Below are 16,745 nucleotides of genomic sequence, written 5' to 3'. Positions count from 1 at the left end.
GAATTTATATAAAGGTTACATGATAATTAATTTAATTCTTTCTTATATTTATAATACCAACGCATCGTGGTAATACTTTTATTTTTCATATTTACTTAAAATACTCTAAATGTTTGTATATTTACAAATAAGTAAAATTGAGCTTTGATCAATATACTTATTTATATTAATAATCATGGGTTAATATTATCAATGATCACTAAACTACAGAGCATGTATCAAATTAGTTCCTAAATCAATTTATTTCATAAGGAGTACTAAACTTTATACTTAATTTCATTTAATGTTTTTATTTAAATTTCTTAATTACTTTAGTTTAAATGGAAATTAAATTCTGCATAATCTCTTCTGTTTAAATTTAATTACTGAACTTTTTATGAATTATTTCTAGTATAATATTCATTTGCCACCAATTGAAGATTAAGAGGGCTGGTTGCAATTGCAATTTATTGAAAACTATACAATTACAACAACTTGATGATAAAAAAAAAGTGCACTTTCCATATAGGCAAATTAACAATTACCCTCGTCCATGTATGCCCAAGAACAAAGTAGTAATTCAAAATACGGTAAAAAGTTTCTTAAAAAAATTTCCGTGTTGATATCATGCGTTTTACATTAATTTGAATAAAAAATGGTGTGGTAGTTAAATAGTTTATCAATTTCATTTCAATTAAAAAAATTCTAAAAGATTATAATTTTTATTTAAAAATAATTTAAGAATATAATAAACTTTAAATAATACTCCCTTGGTCCCAACTAAGTTGAGTCGTATTCTTTTTTGGGATGTCCCAACTAAATTGAATCATTTCTTTTTTTTCGACAAAAAATAAAACATTCAATCATTATTACTTTATTTAATTATCTACTTTACTCTCTATTTATCTTTCTTACTTTATTCATCTCTCCTACTTTCAACATAATTTCTTAATCTACGTGCCTACAAGTTTTGTCTCAACTTAGCTGAAACTGGGGGAGTATAAAAATAAAGTTAAGTGTTCCCATAGAAATAAGTCATATTTTCTTTTTCGTCCGTTTCATACAAATAGTACATATTCATTTATGGTAACCTTTTTTCCTTCTTATATTTTACTTATCATTTATGGGTCCCACCATTCACTACTCAATTTCAAATTTTCAAAATTTCAATTATTTTTTCTTCTTCTCTCTTACTTAACGAAATACACATTAAAATTCATGTCAACCCCAAATAACCTATTTATGCAAGACTGAGGGAGTATAATTTAATAATCATTTATAAAAATTAATTTTAATAATTATAGTTTTAGAAGTAATTCCATCATCGGTAGCTCATTCTGAATGTAGATGATTAATTTATACCATATTATAATTATTATTGCTTTAGGAGGAGTATCATGGAGTAGCACATATTCTAATCTATATTAGCAATAATAATATTAGTTGCTATTATTATTAGATTATATCACAATTTATAATTGAAAAGTATATTAATATAATAAAATATTATGTATAATGTTACATTTTGATATTATTAATTACTTTTAAATACTACTACAGTACTATATTAGTATATGATAAGCTCATAGATTAACATACTTACTAATGCAATAATGTGGGAAAGATTAGTTTCTGTAAGAGAGTAGGGAGATTGAAGAGACTTAAGGGGAATGGGAAATTTCATGTGATTTTAAAAAATATTTTTCTATTTTAAGATTTTATTATTTTTATAAAAATAAAATTCGTCAGAACCTGATATAATGTGTTTACTATAAAAAACAAAAAAGAAATTATATAAACACAACTATAAAACAATTATTAGTATATTGATATCTGAAATTATATTATAAGACACTATATTTTTAGTATAATTAATCATTTTACAGTATAACATAATAAAATATTATAGACAATCTGATCGTGTCACAACTTAGTTAATATTGATTCCAACTTGGTATAATAGGAAAACATTTTAAAAAAAACAATTATTAGTATATTGATATCTGAAATTATATTATAAGACACTATATTTTTAGTATAATTAATCGTTTTTACAATATAACATAATAAAATATTATAGACAATCTGATCGTGTCACAACTTAGTTAATATTGATTCCAACTTGGTATAATAGGAAAACATTTTTAAAAGGACAAAAACATAATCTTAAATTTAAAAATAGTGTAAAAATAAATTATTGAAAACAGAAAATTAAAAAATTAATGAATCTAATAAAAGAAATACGTATCAAAGTGTAAAATTTGGATTAGAGAAATGAAATAAAAAAAACAACTAGAATTAAATAGAAGAGTAATAGTGTAAAATTATTTGAGCAGTAAATAACTTATTTGAAACATTAATCCCCATATCATTTAAATTTACTAAAATGTCATGGCCAGCACCCTACTTATTATGGTTCATAACAAATTTAGACTATTAAATGCATAGAAAATCACACCACACAATTCCTACTGTTTGATTTTCCCACACCAGATGTGAGTGCCTTAATTTCGCACAATGAGTAGTTGAACATTACTCCTCAGTTTGACAATACTACCAAATTCATTTACCACATTTATAGCCATGTAAATTACTTGTACAAAAGTGAGGCTCGCTCTCACTCTTCTCTCTCTAACTATCTATCCATATAGACTAATTTAATGCCTTCATTTTTTGCTTTTGTGCTGGTGTAGGCAACTTGACATCAGTGGCCAATCCAAGTGCTTCAAGAGCCCTAATTGCATACCAAGTCATATCAATTTGCCACCACTCTAGCCCATGTCTAGCTGAATACTCAAATGCATGGTGATTGTTGTGCCACCCCTCTCCAAATGCAAGCACTGCCACCCACCTAAAAATCACAATTTTCCTCCATCAAAATTCGATATACATTTCGTGAGATGTACTGATGTAATAAAACAAGATTCGTCGTCATGTCACCAGTTGTTCCGTGATAGGTCACCGGTGTTCCATGCTTGTTTGCCCCAAACATGGCAAGCCGAATTCACTAGCCAAGTGATATGGTAAACCCACACTGTCCTCACACCCTGCACATGTTTGATGAGTCATGAGATTTGGTTCAATTTCACATTCACACATATATGAGGCTATTACCAACTATTCCAACTAGTGGTGTGGAATAAAATTGAACACACTAGCACATGTTATTGATGGCCCACCCGAGATTAAATTGACCCGAGATTATCACTTACGATTCCAAAAGTGTACAAACGAGATTAAATCGACCCGAGATTATGACTTACTATTCCCCAAACAATGAAGGGAAGTCCACCCATTGCATAGAGAAGAGCTCCAAGTGCTACTTGATGAAGAATATAAGTGTTTTGAAGAAACTTATAGAAGGGCTGTTTCTCTAAATCTCCAACATTGGTTGGCTCCCCACACTGGAAAAGTTAAAATGTCCCAATGAAAACAAAAATCAAGGCAAACAAATTTAACAAAAGAGTGCTAAATTCTAATCTATTCTCACCCTTTGAGTAATATTTTCAGAATCAAAGAACCAACTGATATGACTAAACCAAAATCCCTCAATGGGGCTGTGTGGATCTCTCTCAGAGTCACAGAACTGATGGTGGAATCTGTGTGTGCTCACCCACTCAATTGGATTCCCCTGTTCCAAAAATTATACAAATTCAACATCAAACATCAAATTTATGTTCTTCAGAGAGAGAGAGGGGGGTGGGGGGGAACCTGAAGGGCAAGAGAGCCACAGTAAGCAAAGAAATACTCAAGCCATTTGGGAAGCTTGAAGCTTCTGTGTGAAAGATTCCTATGGAAAGAGAGAGTGATTCCAAGAAGCCCAGTAATCACATACAATGCAACAGCAACACCCAAGGCACCCCAGTTGAATGTGGAAGGAGCTAAAACACATAACAAATGCATAGCCGCCACCACACTAACAATCCCAATATCCAAAGAATTCCACTTTCTGCTCCAAAACACATTCCTCTTCCTCTTCACCACCACATCCGAAAACAGAATTCTGCCAAAGTTTGAATCTTTTTCATCTCCAGATAGTGGGATCGACGCTGCACGCACAATTGGACTAACCCTTGTGATCTTCGCATCTTTTCTTCTGAAAAAGATGCTATCTTTGAGGGAATTTTGTGGGAATCTTGCGTTTGATGCAAAATGTATCGAATTCTGATGTTTGTGTGTGATTTTCAAGGGGTTGAATCTGTGAAGAGATGGGAATTGGAAGGGCTTCAGATTGGACGGTGGTGGCGCCAAGAGAGCCATTTTTCTTGGCGTGGGTTTGTTATGTGTGAGATGCGAGGTTTATATAAAATTGTGGGGTTGTGTGAAAACTGAAAAGTTTGAATTTTTATTTTCAAGAATTTGATGTCATCGAAGTGTAAATGGACGGAGAAAATAAAATGCAACGTGGCAAAGAAGTTGATTAACTGATAAGGCGGTGAGAGTTTTATAGGGTTCAATAGTGGAATTAGAGATTTTGGATAGTTGAGGGGATCCTGTTATGACAATGAAGTCAAGATTTTTCTTTTTTCTTTTTTTTTGGCCATTTTTTTATTAAAGATATTTAATATGCACCATTTTTGTCATTTTCTTGTATATGAGATATTTTGTTTATGAGTGGCTGCCTTTATATTCCCAGATTATGCTATCTTTGTTTATCTGAATCAAAATTTTCTTGAGCTTGCAAGAATGGCTGCAGCAACTGCTACTACAAGTGCATCACTTTTCAATTCTTCTAAGCAAATTGCATCCACTTCTGGTGGTGTTCCTTCAAGATCACATGGTAATGCAATCTTTTGCTTTTGATTGATGCAATTCTTATTCTTTTTTCACTTCGTGATGAAGTTAAAATCAGTTGGTATATTTCTAGATTGATTTGATTCACACAAGCGTTGATGTGTTGATTTGTAGCTTTCACTTCAAGAAATAAGGATGTAATCTTGATGTTGATATATATTCTTGAATCAGTTGACATATAGTGTTTGAGACCTGATTTAGTGATCTCTATCTCTTCCTTGTATGGCTGTTTCATCAAGGTTTAATCTTTTTCTGTGAGAAAGAGAGGGATTAAGATTTAAGAGTGAACTCATGGTGTTTTACTATGCTGAACTGCAGCTGTTAGATTCTTCGGTGCTCCTGTGCGAATCAGTGATCCGATCAAGAGAAAGTCGAGCAAGATCAGTGGGAAAGTCACTGCTGCAGCTTTGGTTGCAGCACCTCCCGCTGAGGAAATTAAAGAGTGAGTTCTTGAAAAAATTCGTTAACTAGTAGTAATATGATTGCTCGTTGTATTGATGTATTCACCTCGTTATCCAGATATGTGCTTCCTTCGTGGGCTGAATTCGATCTTGGAAGATCTCCCGTGTACTGGAAAACTATGAACGGCTTGCCTCCTACTGCAGTACGCAAACGCCCCTCAAAACTAGTCCTTTTTCAAGTTTTTACAACTTCTTGTATTCCTTTCTTATTACTGCATTTGATAGGGGGAGAGGCTGAAGCTTTTCTACAATCCAGCTGCAGCAAATCTTGTTCCTAATGAAGCCTATGGAGTTGCTTTCAATGGTGATTATTAACATCTAAAAATGTAACGCAGTTTTTTTCTGATGTAGTTTTATTGATGAATAGAGGTTTTGCAGGAGGGTTCAACCAGCCTATTATGTGTGGTGGGGAGCCAAGGGCAATGCTGAAGAAAGTTAGGGGAAAAGCCGACCCACCTTACTACACGATCCAAATATGCATCCCAAAGCACGGTATACATCCACCTTTCGCTGCAGTTTCTTAGCTTTGAAATGGTGGATACTTGTCTGAGCTAGCTTGTGTTGGTTATGCAGCATCGAGTTTGATATTCTCGTTCACAAATGGAGTGGAGTGGGACGGCCCCTACAGGCTGCAGTTCCAAGTGCCCAAGGCGTGGAGGAACAAACCAACGGAGTTCTTCACTGAGGGCCTTGCTGAGGAGTTGAGTAGAGAAGGTGCATGTGAAGAGGCTATATTTCCAGATACTAATGTGGTGGTGACAAGCTGTGCCATGGTTGGAAACTTATCAGTCGAAGGCGTAAGTCATCGTTGAATCTCTCTCGATATATATGTATCTCTGTCTCTGTCCCTCTGATGAGAAGTTGTGTGTTGAATGCAGGGGGATAGGTGCAATCTTGATTTGGTGCCTGGGTGTATGGATCCAGGGTCACCTATGTTTGATCCACTGGCTAATGTGGATGATGGTTCTTGCCCTCCTTACTCTGATTCTGAGGATTCATAGACATCTTTGTTCCCATTTGTTTCCACTCATGATCAATGTTGAGACACAAGTATCAAATTCATGTTTTAGTCTGTATATATATATGTATAATCTCACATTCCCACCATGTAATAGTAGTCACTTTCATTTGAAATATACACATATTCATAGCTACCATTAAATTGAGATTATGAAAAACAGCTTCCTACTCCCTTAATAACACAGTTCATAGTCTAAGCCCTAAGGTGGTTGTGTTGATTAGTTTTTTCATTTATGTTTTTAGTAATCCATTTTAAGTAAGTAAGTAGTATTAAAAAACATAACCTCCTAATGAAGTGTGTGTGTGTGTGTGGTGGTATATTGTATGGGGCAAGACTTATCTTGTAAAGCAAATTATGTAGTAGGAGTAATTGATTTCAAAATTGTTAAATAGTGGATTTCTTGAGTTTGAAACAAAGATACAGATGAGAAATTTGGAGTAAAAATTGAACCGACCCCACTACTTCAATGTGGAGCAAGTTGGTGAAACGTATTGATTTCGCAAGTTTTGGTAATCTTTACTTATGGACCTGTGATTTGAGTTGGAACAAATAGTGACTTTAAGCCCTTTTTTTTACGTTAAAAAAGAGTTACATGTATATAACGAATTAATGATTTAACAGTAAATTATTTGCGTATAAATAAAGAAAAGCAAAAGAAAAAATAACAAATGGTTGTAAGAGGATCGATCATAACAACCAACAAACAATCACGAAAAACACAATAGCGCATTATAACAAGTCACGGAAGTGAAATCCAATCCACACCAAAGATAATTAGAAACCGAAGTAACCAAGATAACATACAGTATCTATGATGTTAATGAAAAACAAAACCAAAGCCGATTTGACGGTTTTAGAGAAATTAAGATCGTCATAAGATGTTACTAGGGGATTTTAGTTGAATAGGAGTTAGATCGGTACACTAAAACCTAAAATGGGATACATAATTAGCTTCAATGATACTCAATAACCAATCCCTTTTTTATTTTTGAGTAAAAAATATCTATATACACTTAAATCAAAACAATTTTTTTTTTCAATTTTTGTGAGTACAAAAGGCATATAATAGAAAATATTCTTTTAATTTTGAGTTTAGTGTAAATGGTGGGAGTCTAGAATAAAAAGTTGGAGATGCTATTAGTCAATTTCTTAGAATCAAATAACCAAAAAGAGGGAAAAAAAACAGAAAGCCAGGATGCTAAGTAACCACTAAAGCAGAATGTTGAAGGAAAACCTTTCCCATTAGATCACGTTTTAATCGGCTACACATTTGTTTAACACAATTGCGTGTTTTCGGTTCCCAAGAAAACAAATTTCATTCGTTAATTGTTTAACGATTTATTTATAAGGGAATTTTTATGTTTAGGAGAAAATATAACTCCCCTGTCAAATTAAGGCCACGTTTGGACCTAAACGCTGAACTTTTTCCACTTGTAATTCAATTACTCAATTTTGAGACTTTTTTTTGTACAAAAATACCAATATGGTCATCGTATAAAAGGCGTTTATGAATGTCTAAAATTAACAATTGACGTCTTTAGTGCCAATTAATTTAAATAAATTTAGTTTTTCCCTTTTGTTTACCCCAATAGGTGTTGATAGTTATTGAATTGATTAATTCGTCCATAAATTAAATGATTACACAATGGGAAATTTGGCCTCAAGATATTTCATTTGAGTAGTTGGGCCACCTAACTTATCCTTTTCCATACGTCTTTTTTATTTAAATTCGATGGATTATATTAAATGAGAGAGTAAAGAAGAGCAGGGATAAAATTTAATGAATTGTTTATTTTGCTGTGGATGAAATGAGAGCCTGAGACTACATGTTTTCTCAGCTTTAGAAAAAAAGTATATTGGCATCTAAATAATCTAATGTAAATGTGTAACAAGTTAACCATACTAATAATAATAATGTTATGCAGTTTTTTAGCCCCGAATTAGAAATTATTTCTGCAATTAGGTAAGACTCAACTCAGATGGTTTTTATATACGAACAAAACTCTTGACTTGCATAAGACATGTCATGTCATCATCACAAATCATGCATTTCAAACAACTCTGGTTTTAACATCTAATACACAATTTCACTCTACTCGTGAGACTTGTACAAACCACCATTCCCATTGCCACTACACAATGCAGCTGCTCTGGTGATCTTGTTGTCTTCATACTTCCCGGCCAGGGAGTCGAACAGCATTCCCGCCCCAACCCCCACGGCCAGGTCGATCGTGTAGTGACCTCTCGTGGTCAGCAGCCTGATCGCTTGCAACACGTTGAGGATGTCGAATGCGTAAGCTAGTTCCCATCTCTGCATTCGTTTCATGTCTTGTGATGCGATCACCGAGGCTGCAACATGCCCCGAATAGAACAGAAAAAACGACACATTCCCCACCGGAAAATCTGCGCCTGAACCCAGGAATCCCTGCCAAGAAAAATCAAATTTTTATTAACAACATCCATAGTAGCAGATCCTCTGTTCTACTCTGTTTTCTCTTTATTAAATGGGGATTATAATTTCTATGTATACAATTTGAAACTCATTAGAACTTTAATATTTTTGGAGCATTTTATGTGGTCTACATCTGCATTAACTGGGGATGTCCATTTCTTCAAGACAAACAACAACTACAACAGAATCTTTAAAATGAATCAAGATGTGGCCCATGTCACACATGGGGTTGAGCTAATGGAATTAAATATATATACACATAGATATTCTTGGCTTTATGTCCACCACTTGATTCTTGGCAGACACAGCACAAAACCCCTTAATTTATATCCAGCTACTCAACAATGAGTTAAATTTCAAGAATTCTTTAATAATGATACTGTATTGAACCATGATTAATTGCACCAAATTAATGTGATTGTGGTGACATGAGGTCAGTGCTCCTCGGTATACAAGTCCAAGATTATAATAATGTATAAACATAATATTTAAAGAACGGGGAAATGATGATAATCATATTTAAAAGAGAACCTGAGGCAAAGGAAGCTGTGTGGCGTATCCAAGAATTCCTCTACATGTGAACATGAAGAGTGCTGAAATGGTGGCTCTTGGTCTTCCCTCAATCACCCATGTCCATATAATATATGTTGTCTGCATCCCAACAAAAACCTAGCTCCCCAAATTCAAGTATTGTAATATTAGTAACTTCCAAAATCCATGCCCTTTTACACAATCAACAAAAGTAAGAAAAATTGAAAAGCTTGCCCAACTAAAGATAAAACCAGAATCAGTTGAAATTTAAGGCAATGGCAGCATTCTTCTTTTCCTCTTTGCCCAAATGGCCAAATGAATAATAGGAAGTATGAAGAAAAATGTATAAAAGTATAGTCTTGTGAAAGTGAGATATCCCAAATTCCAAACCCTAATCCCCAAATTCGAAAGAAGAGTAATAACAGGAAAGATACAGCTCATTTACACCTTTGACGATATCAACATCAAAGAACTAAGAAAAAATAATAAAATAAAAAATTAACGAGAGAGAGAATGCAAATCAACATCAAGAAAAAAGGGGCAGTTTGATTTGATTTGATGTGTTTGCATGTCCAGAAATTGAAATGCATTGAATAGAGAAAGGGAGATACCGTGTTGAGGGCAGCGAGAAGCGTGTTAAGGGCGGGGCGGGCGGAGAGGAGGCGGTGGAGGGTGGCGGTGGCGGCGAAGCCGAGATCGAAGGGCGGGGCCATGGGAGGGATCATGCGGAGGGTGTATTCGAGGGCCATGAAGAAGAGGAGGGAGACGGCGAAGGCGCAGGGCAAGGGGTGGTGGCGCAGCAGCCCCAGCGCGTCCGCCGCCGTCCATTTCAGGAAATGGGCGTCGGAGAGGCTCCTGGCGGGGAATGATTTCTTCTTGAGCATGTCTGGATCCGGGGCGGAGAGGGAGAAGTGGTCTGTTGCGGGTTTGGATTTGGCGCTGGGGGGCGAACGCACGCGGGTGGTGGTGCTGATTCCGTTCATCTGGAGGTTTGGGAGATAAGCCTGGGGAAGAAGTGGTGGTGGATGAATATATAGGAGATGACGGAGCGCACGAGGCCGCTGTGTGTGAAGATTTGTCAGTGTGTGTGAGAGATAGAGAGAGATTGGGGCGGAGAGAGTTGCACTGCGGACTTGTCACTTTTCAAAATTGAACAGGTTTTTGTGACGCGTCTACAATCTCAAATAACTTTATAAAATTGAATAATCAGAATAAATTCATGATCAATGGTATTATAGGATTAGGACGTAAGTGATAGGATGTGATGTAATAAATGTTGTAAAAAAAAAATTATGAACGCTTCTCACTCTCTTTAACCCTTTTATTTGCTTTAACCATATAAACTTTGAATTTCAAATGTTTGTTTTTTTTTTTTTTTTTTGTGTTAAAGACAAGGAGATTCTTGCTAATTTTAGAATTTTATAGACAGATCTACTAATCTAGTCTTTAATTGAGAATGAATAGATCTCTACCATGTACTTTGACTTTTTTTATAGAGTTTTTGTGTTGGGACGAAATGTCAAAACTCATATAGTAATAATCATCCCAACATGTTGAGAGTAGAAAAATGTGAAATTTTCCTCGTGGCTATTCTATTGTCTGAAATTTCCAGCACCGGCCATATTTTCTTTCATATTGGAAGCCTCTACCAATAGATTTTGATTTTAGTAGCATGGTCTGTGATTTTCCATATTCCATATTGTAATTAGTACTATTCCTTAGTTCCTATCTAGACTCTCTTAATTTTCTATATTAAATTTCTTTGAGAGCAAACGTAAATTTACTTAATCGATTAGTGAAATCTAACCAATAGATCGAGAATAAATTAAGGATTTGAGTCTCGCGGTAAAAGGAAACCATTTTTCTTCATGGTGAAAAAACAGTGTGTGTTAGTATTGAAATACAAAACAAAAACAGCCAATTAAAATAAGCAGGATATGTACGTTTAACAAACCAAACATAAAAGTGGAAACTTGACAACTCTACAAAAAACAACATTACCCAAAAGACAGTGTGTATCAAAATCTCATCAAGTGCGGTCCGATAGCAACCAAACTCGAATCACTTTGATGATATCGGTGAGGGAGACGACTCCAGTGAGCATACCTGATTCATCGACAACCCAAGCTCGATGCACGTGGTTGCTCACAACCTTGTCCACCACCTCCCCGAGCTTGGACTCGGGCCGGCAGGTTATGAGCTCGTCTGTGGAGTTCCTCAGGCCAGAGGACTCGTGCTGTGGGATCTCCGATAGTTTGTTGATGAACTCCATCACGCTCACATGCAAGCACGATTGCAGCACTGATATCGGGCATCCTCGCAGATCCGTGGCCGAAAATGTTCCCACAGGCTTCCTGCCTTTACCCTGACCCATTTCACACAATCAACTAATGTCACAATTCAACGGTTAGTCATCCGAGGGTTCAAGAAGACAGAACACATTTCACAGCTATTTCTTGACAAGATTTCTTTTGATGTCAAACTAAAGTTAAAACTCAAATAAGCTTAAAAATTAATCAAGTTTCAAGATGTGAAGAAGGAAGTTACATCTATAAGCTTTGTGTGATCCACATTAACGGCGCCAGTAGATTCAAGAATGGGTACAGCGTTAAGAGCAGCTTTGTTCATGGAAATTATAGCATCCATCACTTTGGTTTTCTTGGAGACACCAACAACAGCATCAACGATGGCTCCAAGTTGGGCGATGGGGCGTTGAAGGAGAGGTTGGAGATCGTGTTCGTGGTTCTTCAAGAATCTGAGGAGATCCATCTGGGTAAGCATATGATAGCTAGATGCAGATTCCATGAGCTCCACACCAGCTATGTTTTCCATTTGGCTGTCAACAGGAACTAAAGCTCGATGTATCCCTTTACAGAACACTTCCATGCAGTCTGTTATGCTGCCATTCATTCAAACAATCAACATACATTACAATAAACACTACACCTCATTCAAATCATTACCATTCATGTGTAGGCCGGCTACTAGACATGGACCAAATACAGATCTAATCATAGTATTAGGATTAGAACAATCCTCCCTTCAAAATACGGATTCCATTTCATCACACGAAGCATAAAAATAACGAATATAATGACATGCTCTAGCAAGATATAGGAGTATGAGAGCAAACAAGATGCTAGCTAGGAATTATAAAAAAATAAATCTGTTTTACATGTCATTCGATACCAAAATTGAAGCTGTTAGAAAGCATAAATTAAAGGACATGCTAGGAAATAATTGATGAATTTCATACTAGTATTAATTTGTAATTGTGAGAGATTACTGAGTATTAGTATTGATCGTCCACAATGTGAGGCTCTCGATGCAATGGCCGATAATCGAGGAAACGGGAACTTGCATCCGACGGTGGAGATCCTCGGGGCCGTTTCCGGCGATGTGAGCGAGCACATCGAGCATGGTGACCATCCCGATATAATGCTTCCTAGCCACCCCGGTCTGCTTATCGGACTCCATGATCATGGACCCGCCCGCCCCGATCCAGTGACCCGGCGGGGCGGCTACCGGGGCGGCCAGGATCCGGTTGGCCATGAGGGCGTTGATTGTGTCGGCTAGGGAAGCGGTGTAGGGCACCTCCACCAGCCTTTTCTTGTTCGTGATCAGATCGCTCACTTTCGTCTCCCCAAGCATGCGTCTCCCTTCGCCTTGCATTTTTTGCTTTTCCAGATTCATTCAAATCGATGGATTTATATGCTTCTTCTGCTTGTGGAAATGGAAATATATATCTCATCTCCAAATTCTGAATTTCGGAGGACGTGTCAACTTCTTCAATTTCCTCACACTTCTACTCTTGACACGTGTCTCTTCCAATAAATTCTGAATATTGGAAACCTATTTATTTATTTAAATAGTTCTGTTGAATTTTTATCCAGCTACGAAAAAAAAATGTGATGAAAATTCCTTAAAAATAATAACTATTCCTATAAAGTTTGAACTTAAAATAACAAACGTAGAAACATAAGATATGAATTCCAGGACTAAGGCAATATTTACAACATGAATTTCGTAAAATAATTAAAACTAATTCTCAATTTATTTGATGAAGTATTGTAAAAAATTACTAGTAGTATTTCTTTCAGACAAAAAAATTACTGTACAATACAAAGTTTACTTAGTGTGGGGCCCTCTAAATAAAAAATAGGGAGTAATTAAAATGATTTTTCCAATGTGTATGCCCCAATCTCAGATCTTCAGCTGAAAACACATCAAACACATTAGATACAGAGTGTAATTCGGCTACAAACGACTCGATTTGTCAAGATGATGTCCGGCAATTACACTTCCATAGACAATCAAAATGTTGGCGGATCTGTTCCGGTATATTGTTTCTCTCTTGCTAGATCTGATTTTACCTATCTAGTTATTCTTCTATATGCCGATTCATAGATTTGTTGGTGTCGATATTGTTGCAGGCAGTCGCCGATTCGCCGGCGCATGTTGCCGTCAAATTTGCTGGTAATTTTCATTTTCCACCTATTTTTTTTTTCTTCCCATGGGAATTCGATGGTTCTGATGTATAGTTTGCATGACGATATTGTGTCCAGATTCCAGTCTTCAGACATTTCCGCCTTCCGGAGCTCAGGGGAAAATATCCGGTGCCGCACAACCTCCTCGTGATGCCGATGGTATTTTTCTCATTTATTGAGTTTTAAGTATGTGATTGAAGTTTGTTTGACTATTTTGCGTTATGCTTTGAATGGGATGCTTGAGCTGCTCTTGAGTTTCGTAATTTAATTTTGTCGTGATTGGATTATTTGAGCTGCTGCAGATTTGTTAGTTATCAGTTTTGAGTGATTTGGCTGTTGTGAATTGTGCTATGATCCTAAACTTAAAGATTCACTGCTACATACTTATTAAACTGTGTTGTGATACTTTGAATTAGGTTGTTCTGTTTATGTAATCAATATGTTAGTGCTATTAACAAGATCAGTGAAATAACATAGGAGATGTATGAAGGTAGTCTGCGGCTTTGTAGCTTCTTAATGCAAGTTTTTTCTCTGTTTGGCTGTGCCTGACTTCCTTAGATCAGTAAGAGTAATTTATTTCTGTTGCTTTTGATTCCAAATTAGTAATTCACAATGTATGGTCTTTCTTGATTTAGATTCATTTGGAAAACCAGCGGCTGGTTCTGACGAACCTCAGCAAAGCGGTTGGTTTCGGTCGTTCACAATTGCTGCGTATAAGCCCTATTTTGATGTTGATACAGCTGATGTTTTGGAAAGGATAAAAGATTCGCTGTTTCCTTTCAATGGAAGCTTCTCTGAAAAGACTGCTAATAACCCAGATTTGTGAGTTTGCTATATGACACGCTTCTCTTACTCTGTGTCCATTGGTTTTAGTTTACACAAGCAAGGACTTAAACTGCAAGGTTTATATATCTTCCCCACTATAGAGGTGAAAAAATTCGTGGAGTCGGGAATTAATTAAGAACGTATTTCTGATGGATAATCTTTGTATATTGACTTGTTTATTTTTGCATGTATCCCTCAAGAGAAAAGGTTACAGGGATTCTCCTACTAAGAACCGAACAATGTCATTTGGGTTGTTTCATTTCAATCATGCATTCATGAACCTATTCATTCTTGACTCAATTGGATGTTGTAAATTTCCATGATGAGGACCATTTGCCATATACCATGATCAGCTAGAGAACCATGAGCAATTTTACCTATAAGTCTATAACTGCTTTGTCTTTTAGAATCTTTTTAGGGTTAAAAAAGGTATCTGCCATTTGCACAAAGACTAAGGATTTCCATGCTGTTATCCACATGGAATTCTGACTGCTGAGTTGAGTGGGGTAAAAGTTAAAAATAAAATGAGTAGTTTGTTCTTTGTTGTAATAAATACATTAGGGTGTATCAGTTTAAATAAGGAAAGTATGGGGCATGAATTAATACTAGTATTTTCCATTATAGTATTATACCATTCCAAAACTCCTATAAGCTATGATGATATCAGGAAAGAGTGAATAAATTTCCAGATTTGTGGCGATATACTGAAACTCGCAAGGAGATAGTATTTGAATGTCTCCCCACTGTAATTTTCCTATCTGTTTGGCTGTTATATCCTAGTCTCCTAAGTAATGCTTGATTTAGCTCGTGATTTGCTCCATCGAATCAACTTGATAGGATTAGTATATTTGGATGTATGCCACATTATATCGAAATTTTATCCTTAATTTCATATCAACAATATTCTTATGGAGAAAATTAGAGAAGTGACAGAATAGTTCTTTACTTGTGATTGCAACTTGTGTCGTCATTTTGTAGATAAACATTGTGATGGGAATGGGATTGATGTTTTTAACTTAGTAGTTGGTATATGCTTTGGCAGAGTACATATAATCATATGATCTTACATGCAATTTTGACATCTACAGTACCTCTATATCTGTGGTCCAGCTTTACCATCCCGATCTCGAACAATGAATTCAGTATTTAATGTTTGTGTAATACTGATTCTCATAGGACGCTGTCTTTAAAAACCTGTTACAACATGCCTCATGTGTTCCTTATCACTATCTCATAATGCCTTTAGTATAGCATGCCTACGAAACATCATATTCCCCCCGTAGTTTGATTCTGTTTCTGGACTGCAGTAACAAGATTAGCAACCGGAGGCACATGCCGAATCTTGACTTTTATTGTTCTTTCTGTTTACAGGTACGGGCCTTTCTGGATCTGCACTACCTTGATATTTGTGGCAGCTTCCATTGGAACATTTGTTACTTATATAGCACACAAAGTGCAGAAAAAAGAATGGGACTACGATATTAATCTGATGACCTGGTCTGCTGGTCTATTTTACGGCTATGTCTCTATAGTGCCTCTTGCCTTGTATTTAATCCTGAAATACTTCTCCGCTCCATCCGGCTTCGTCCATCTCCTCTGTCTGTATGGCTACTCACTGTTTGTCTTCATTCCTGCTATGGTAAGATAAAGTTGCATCTTTCTTCGCATGGTTAATGGTTTGATCCGTTCGAGCTTGGAGAGTGTCTCTTCTTGTCTGCTGTTTGTTGAGTGGCTCTATTGTTGAGATATAAACATTATTTTTTGGGTTTTTGTTGCAGTGTTTATCTGTTATACCTCAGGAAATCGTGAGATGGGTAGTCGCTGGTGTAGCTGGCTTCATGTCCGCTTCATTCGTTGCCCTCAACCTGAGAAACCACATAAAGTCTGCCGGTGAGAGATGGTTCCTCATTGTTGCTGGTATCTTCTTGTTGCAGCTGGCTCTTGCTTTGGTGCTTAAACTCTATCTGTTCACCATCTCAGTATAACCGTAATTGTGATCATAGAGAGAAAGAGAGAGAGAGAGAGAGTTGTGGACTTCATTTTTTCAAAAATCTACTACTACTATATGCTAATTGTAAGTTGGATGGAATATACCATAGTCATTCATTTTTTACGGTGTTGTACGTGTTTTAATGGATCAAAATGTGAATACTCAATATATACCTTGAATTCAATCAAATTTACCCTATTGAGAT

General features: G+C 36.0%; 5 protein-coding genes across 5 annotated transcripts; 2 read left to right on the top strand and 3 right to left on the bottom strand.

The window, feature by feature from the left end:
• Nucleotides 1-2,522: 2,522 nt before the first annotated feature.
• LOC125205438 (palmitoyl-monogalactosyldiacylglycerol delta-7 desaturase, chloroplastic-like) lies at nt 2,523-4,313 on the bottom strand. The gene is made up of 5 exons (XM_048104365.2): nt 3,691-4,313; nt 3,470-3,610; nt 3,243-3,383; nt 2,920-3,026; nt 2,523-2,830 (listed from the first exon to the last, which is right to left on the bottom strand). The coding sequence occupies exons 1-5, from the start codon at nt 4,237-4,239 to the stop codon at nt 2,632-2,634; spliced, it is 1,137 nt and encodes a 378-aa protein (XP_047960322.2). The 5' UTR covers nt 4,240-4,313; the 3' UTR covers nt 2,523-2,631.
• Nucleotides 4,314-4,601: 288 nt separating this feature from the next.
• PIFI (post-illumination chlorophyll fluorescence increase) lies at nt 4,602-6,388 on the top strand. The gene is made up of 7 exons (XM_048104366.2): nt 4,602-4,759; nt 5,092-5,215; nt 5,293-5,377; nt 5,460-5,538; nt 5,613-5,726; nt 5,808-6,031; nt 6,113-6,388. Exons 1-7 carry the CDS (start codon nt 4,666-4,668, stop codon nt 6,233-6,235), a joined length of 843 nt encoding a protein of 280 aa, XP_047960323.1. The 5' UTR covers nt 4,602-4,665; the 3' UTR covers nt 6,236-6,388.
• A 1,831-nt stretch (nt 6,389-8,219) lies between these two features.
• LOC125208152 (phosphatidylcholine:diacylglycerol cholinephosphotransferase 1-like) lies at nt 8,220-10,406 on the bottom strand. The gene is made up of 3 exons (XM_048107726.2): nt 9,850-10,406; nt 9,239-9,376; nt 8,220-8,680 (listed from the first exon to the last, which is right to left on the bottom strand). The coding sequence occupies exons 1-3, from the start codon at nt 10,219-10,221 to the stop codon at nt 8,348-8,350; spliced, it is 843 nt and encodes a 280-aa protein (XP_047963683.2). The 5' UTR covers nt 10,222-10,406; the 3' UTR covers nt 8,220-8,347.
• A 733-nt stretch (nt 10,407-11,139) lies between these two features.
• On the bottom strand, nt 11,140-12,957 carry LOC125204631 (Cystathionine beta-synthase (CBS) protein). Its single transcript, XM_048103338.2, has 3 exons — nt 12,525-12,957; nt 11,786-12,137; nt 11,140-11,603 (listed from the first exon to the last, which is right to left on the bottom strand). The coding sequence occupies exons 1-3, from the start codon at nt 12,929-12,931 to the stop codon at nt 11,268-11,270; spliced, it is 1,095 nt and encodes a 364-aa protein (XP_047959295.1). The 5' UTR covers nt 12,932-12,957; the 3' UTR covers nt 11,140-11,267.
• Nucleotides 12,958-13,418: 461 nt separating this feature from the next.
• Nucleotides 13,419-16,744, top strand: LOC125203762 (uncharacterized). The gene is made up of 6 exons (XM_048102200.2): nt 13,419-13,576; nt 13,672-13,714; nt 13,804-13,884; nt 14,361-14,547; nt 15,922-16,189; nt 16,329-16,744. The coding sequence occupies exons 1-6, from the start codon at nt 13,520-13,522 to the stop codon at nt 16,533-16,535; spliced, it is 843 nt and encodes a 280-aa protein (XP_047958157.1). The 5' UTR covers nt 13,419-13,519; the 3' UTR covers nt 16,536-16,744.
• Nucleotide 16,745: the final 1 nt, after the last annotated feature.

This window comes from Salvia hispanica, chromosome 6, assembly GCF_029641045.1.
Source record: "Salvia hispanica isolate PSC_SH4W2 chromosome 6, Shi_PSC_v1, whole genome shotgun sequence".
NCBI classification, from domain to species: domain Eukaryota; kingdom Viridiplantae; phylum Streptophyta; class Magnoliopsida; order Lamiales; family Lamiaceae; genus Salvia; species Salvia hispanica.
Note: the sequence above shows the minus strand (reverse complement) of the source record. Positions and strands in the feature narration are given on the sequence as shown.

Excerpts from the sequence above, each read along its gene's own strand:
- LOC125205438 (XM_048104365.2), bottom strand. The coding sequence starts at position 4,239 with ATGGCTCTCTTGGCGCCACCACCGTCCAATCTGAAGCCCTTCCAATTC. Across the intron at positions 3,611-3,690 it reads GTGGCTCTCTTGCCCTTCAG|GGGAATCCAATTGAGTGGGT; the intron begins GTTCCCCCCCAC and ends TTTTTGGAACAG. Across the intron at positions 3,027-3,242 it reads CCTTCATTGTTTGGGGAATA|GGTGTGAGGACAGTGTGGGT; the intron begins GTAAGTCATAAT and ends AAACATGTGCAG.
- PIFI (XM_048104366.2), top strand. The coding sequence starts at position 4,666 with ATGGCTGCAGCAACTGCTACTACAAGTGCATCACTTTTCAATTCTTCT. Across the intron at positions 5,539-5,612 it reads CTATGGAGTTGCTTTCAATG|GAGGGTTCAACCAGCCTATT; the intron begins GTGATTATTAAC and ends GAGGTTTTGCAG. Across the intron at positions 6,032-6,112 it reads GAAACTTATCAGTCGAAGGC|GGGGATAGGTGCAATCTTGA; the intron begins GTAAGTCATCGT and ends TGTTGAATGCAG.
- LOC125208152 (XM_048107726.2), bottom strand. The coding sequence starts at position 10,221 with ATGAACGGAATCAGCACCACCACCCGCGTGCGTTCGCCCCCCAGCGCC. Across the intron at positions 9,377-9,849 it reads TTCTCGCTGCCCTCAACACG|GTTTTTGTTGGGATGCAGAC; the intron begins GTATCTCCCTTT and ends TTGGGGAGCTAG. Across the intron at positions 8,681-9,238 it reads CACAGCTTCCTTTGCCTCAG|GGATTCCTGGGTTCAGGCGC; the intron begins GTTCTCTTTTAA and ends TTTTCTTGGCAG.
- LOC125204631 (XM_048103338.2), bottom strand. The coding sequence starts at position 12,931 with ATGAATCTGGAAAAGCAAAAAATGCAAGGCGAAGGGAGACGCATGCTT. Across the intron at positions 12,138-12,524 it reads ACGATCAATACTAATACTCA|CATAACAGACTGCATGGAAG; the intron begins GTAATCTCTCAC and ends AATGAATGGCAG. Across the intron at positions 11,604-11,785 it reads ATCACACAAAGCTTATAGAT|GGTAAAGGCAGGAAGCCTGT; the intron begins GTAACTTCCTTC and ends GAAATGGGTCAG.
- LOC125203762 (XM_048102200.2), top strand. The coding sequence starts at position 13,520 with ATGATGTCCGGCAATTACACTTCCATAGACAATCAAAATGTTGGCGGA. Across the intron at positions 13,577-13,671 it reads ATGTTGGCGGATCTGTTCCG|GCAGTCGCCGATTCGCCGGC; the intron begins GTATATTGTTTC and ends ATATTGTTGCAG. Across the intron at positions 13,885-14,360 it reads ACCTCCTCGTGATGCCGATG|ATTCATTTGGAAAACCAGCG; the intron begins GTATTTTTCTCA and ends TTCTTGATTTAG.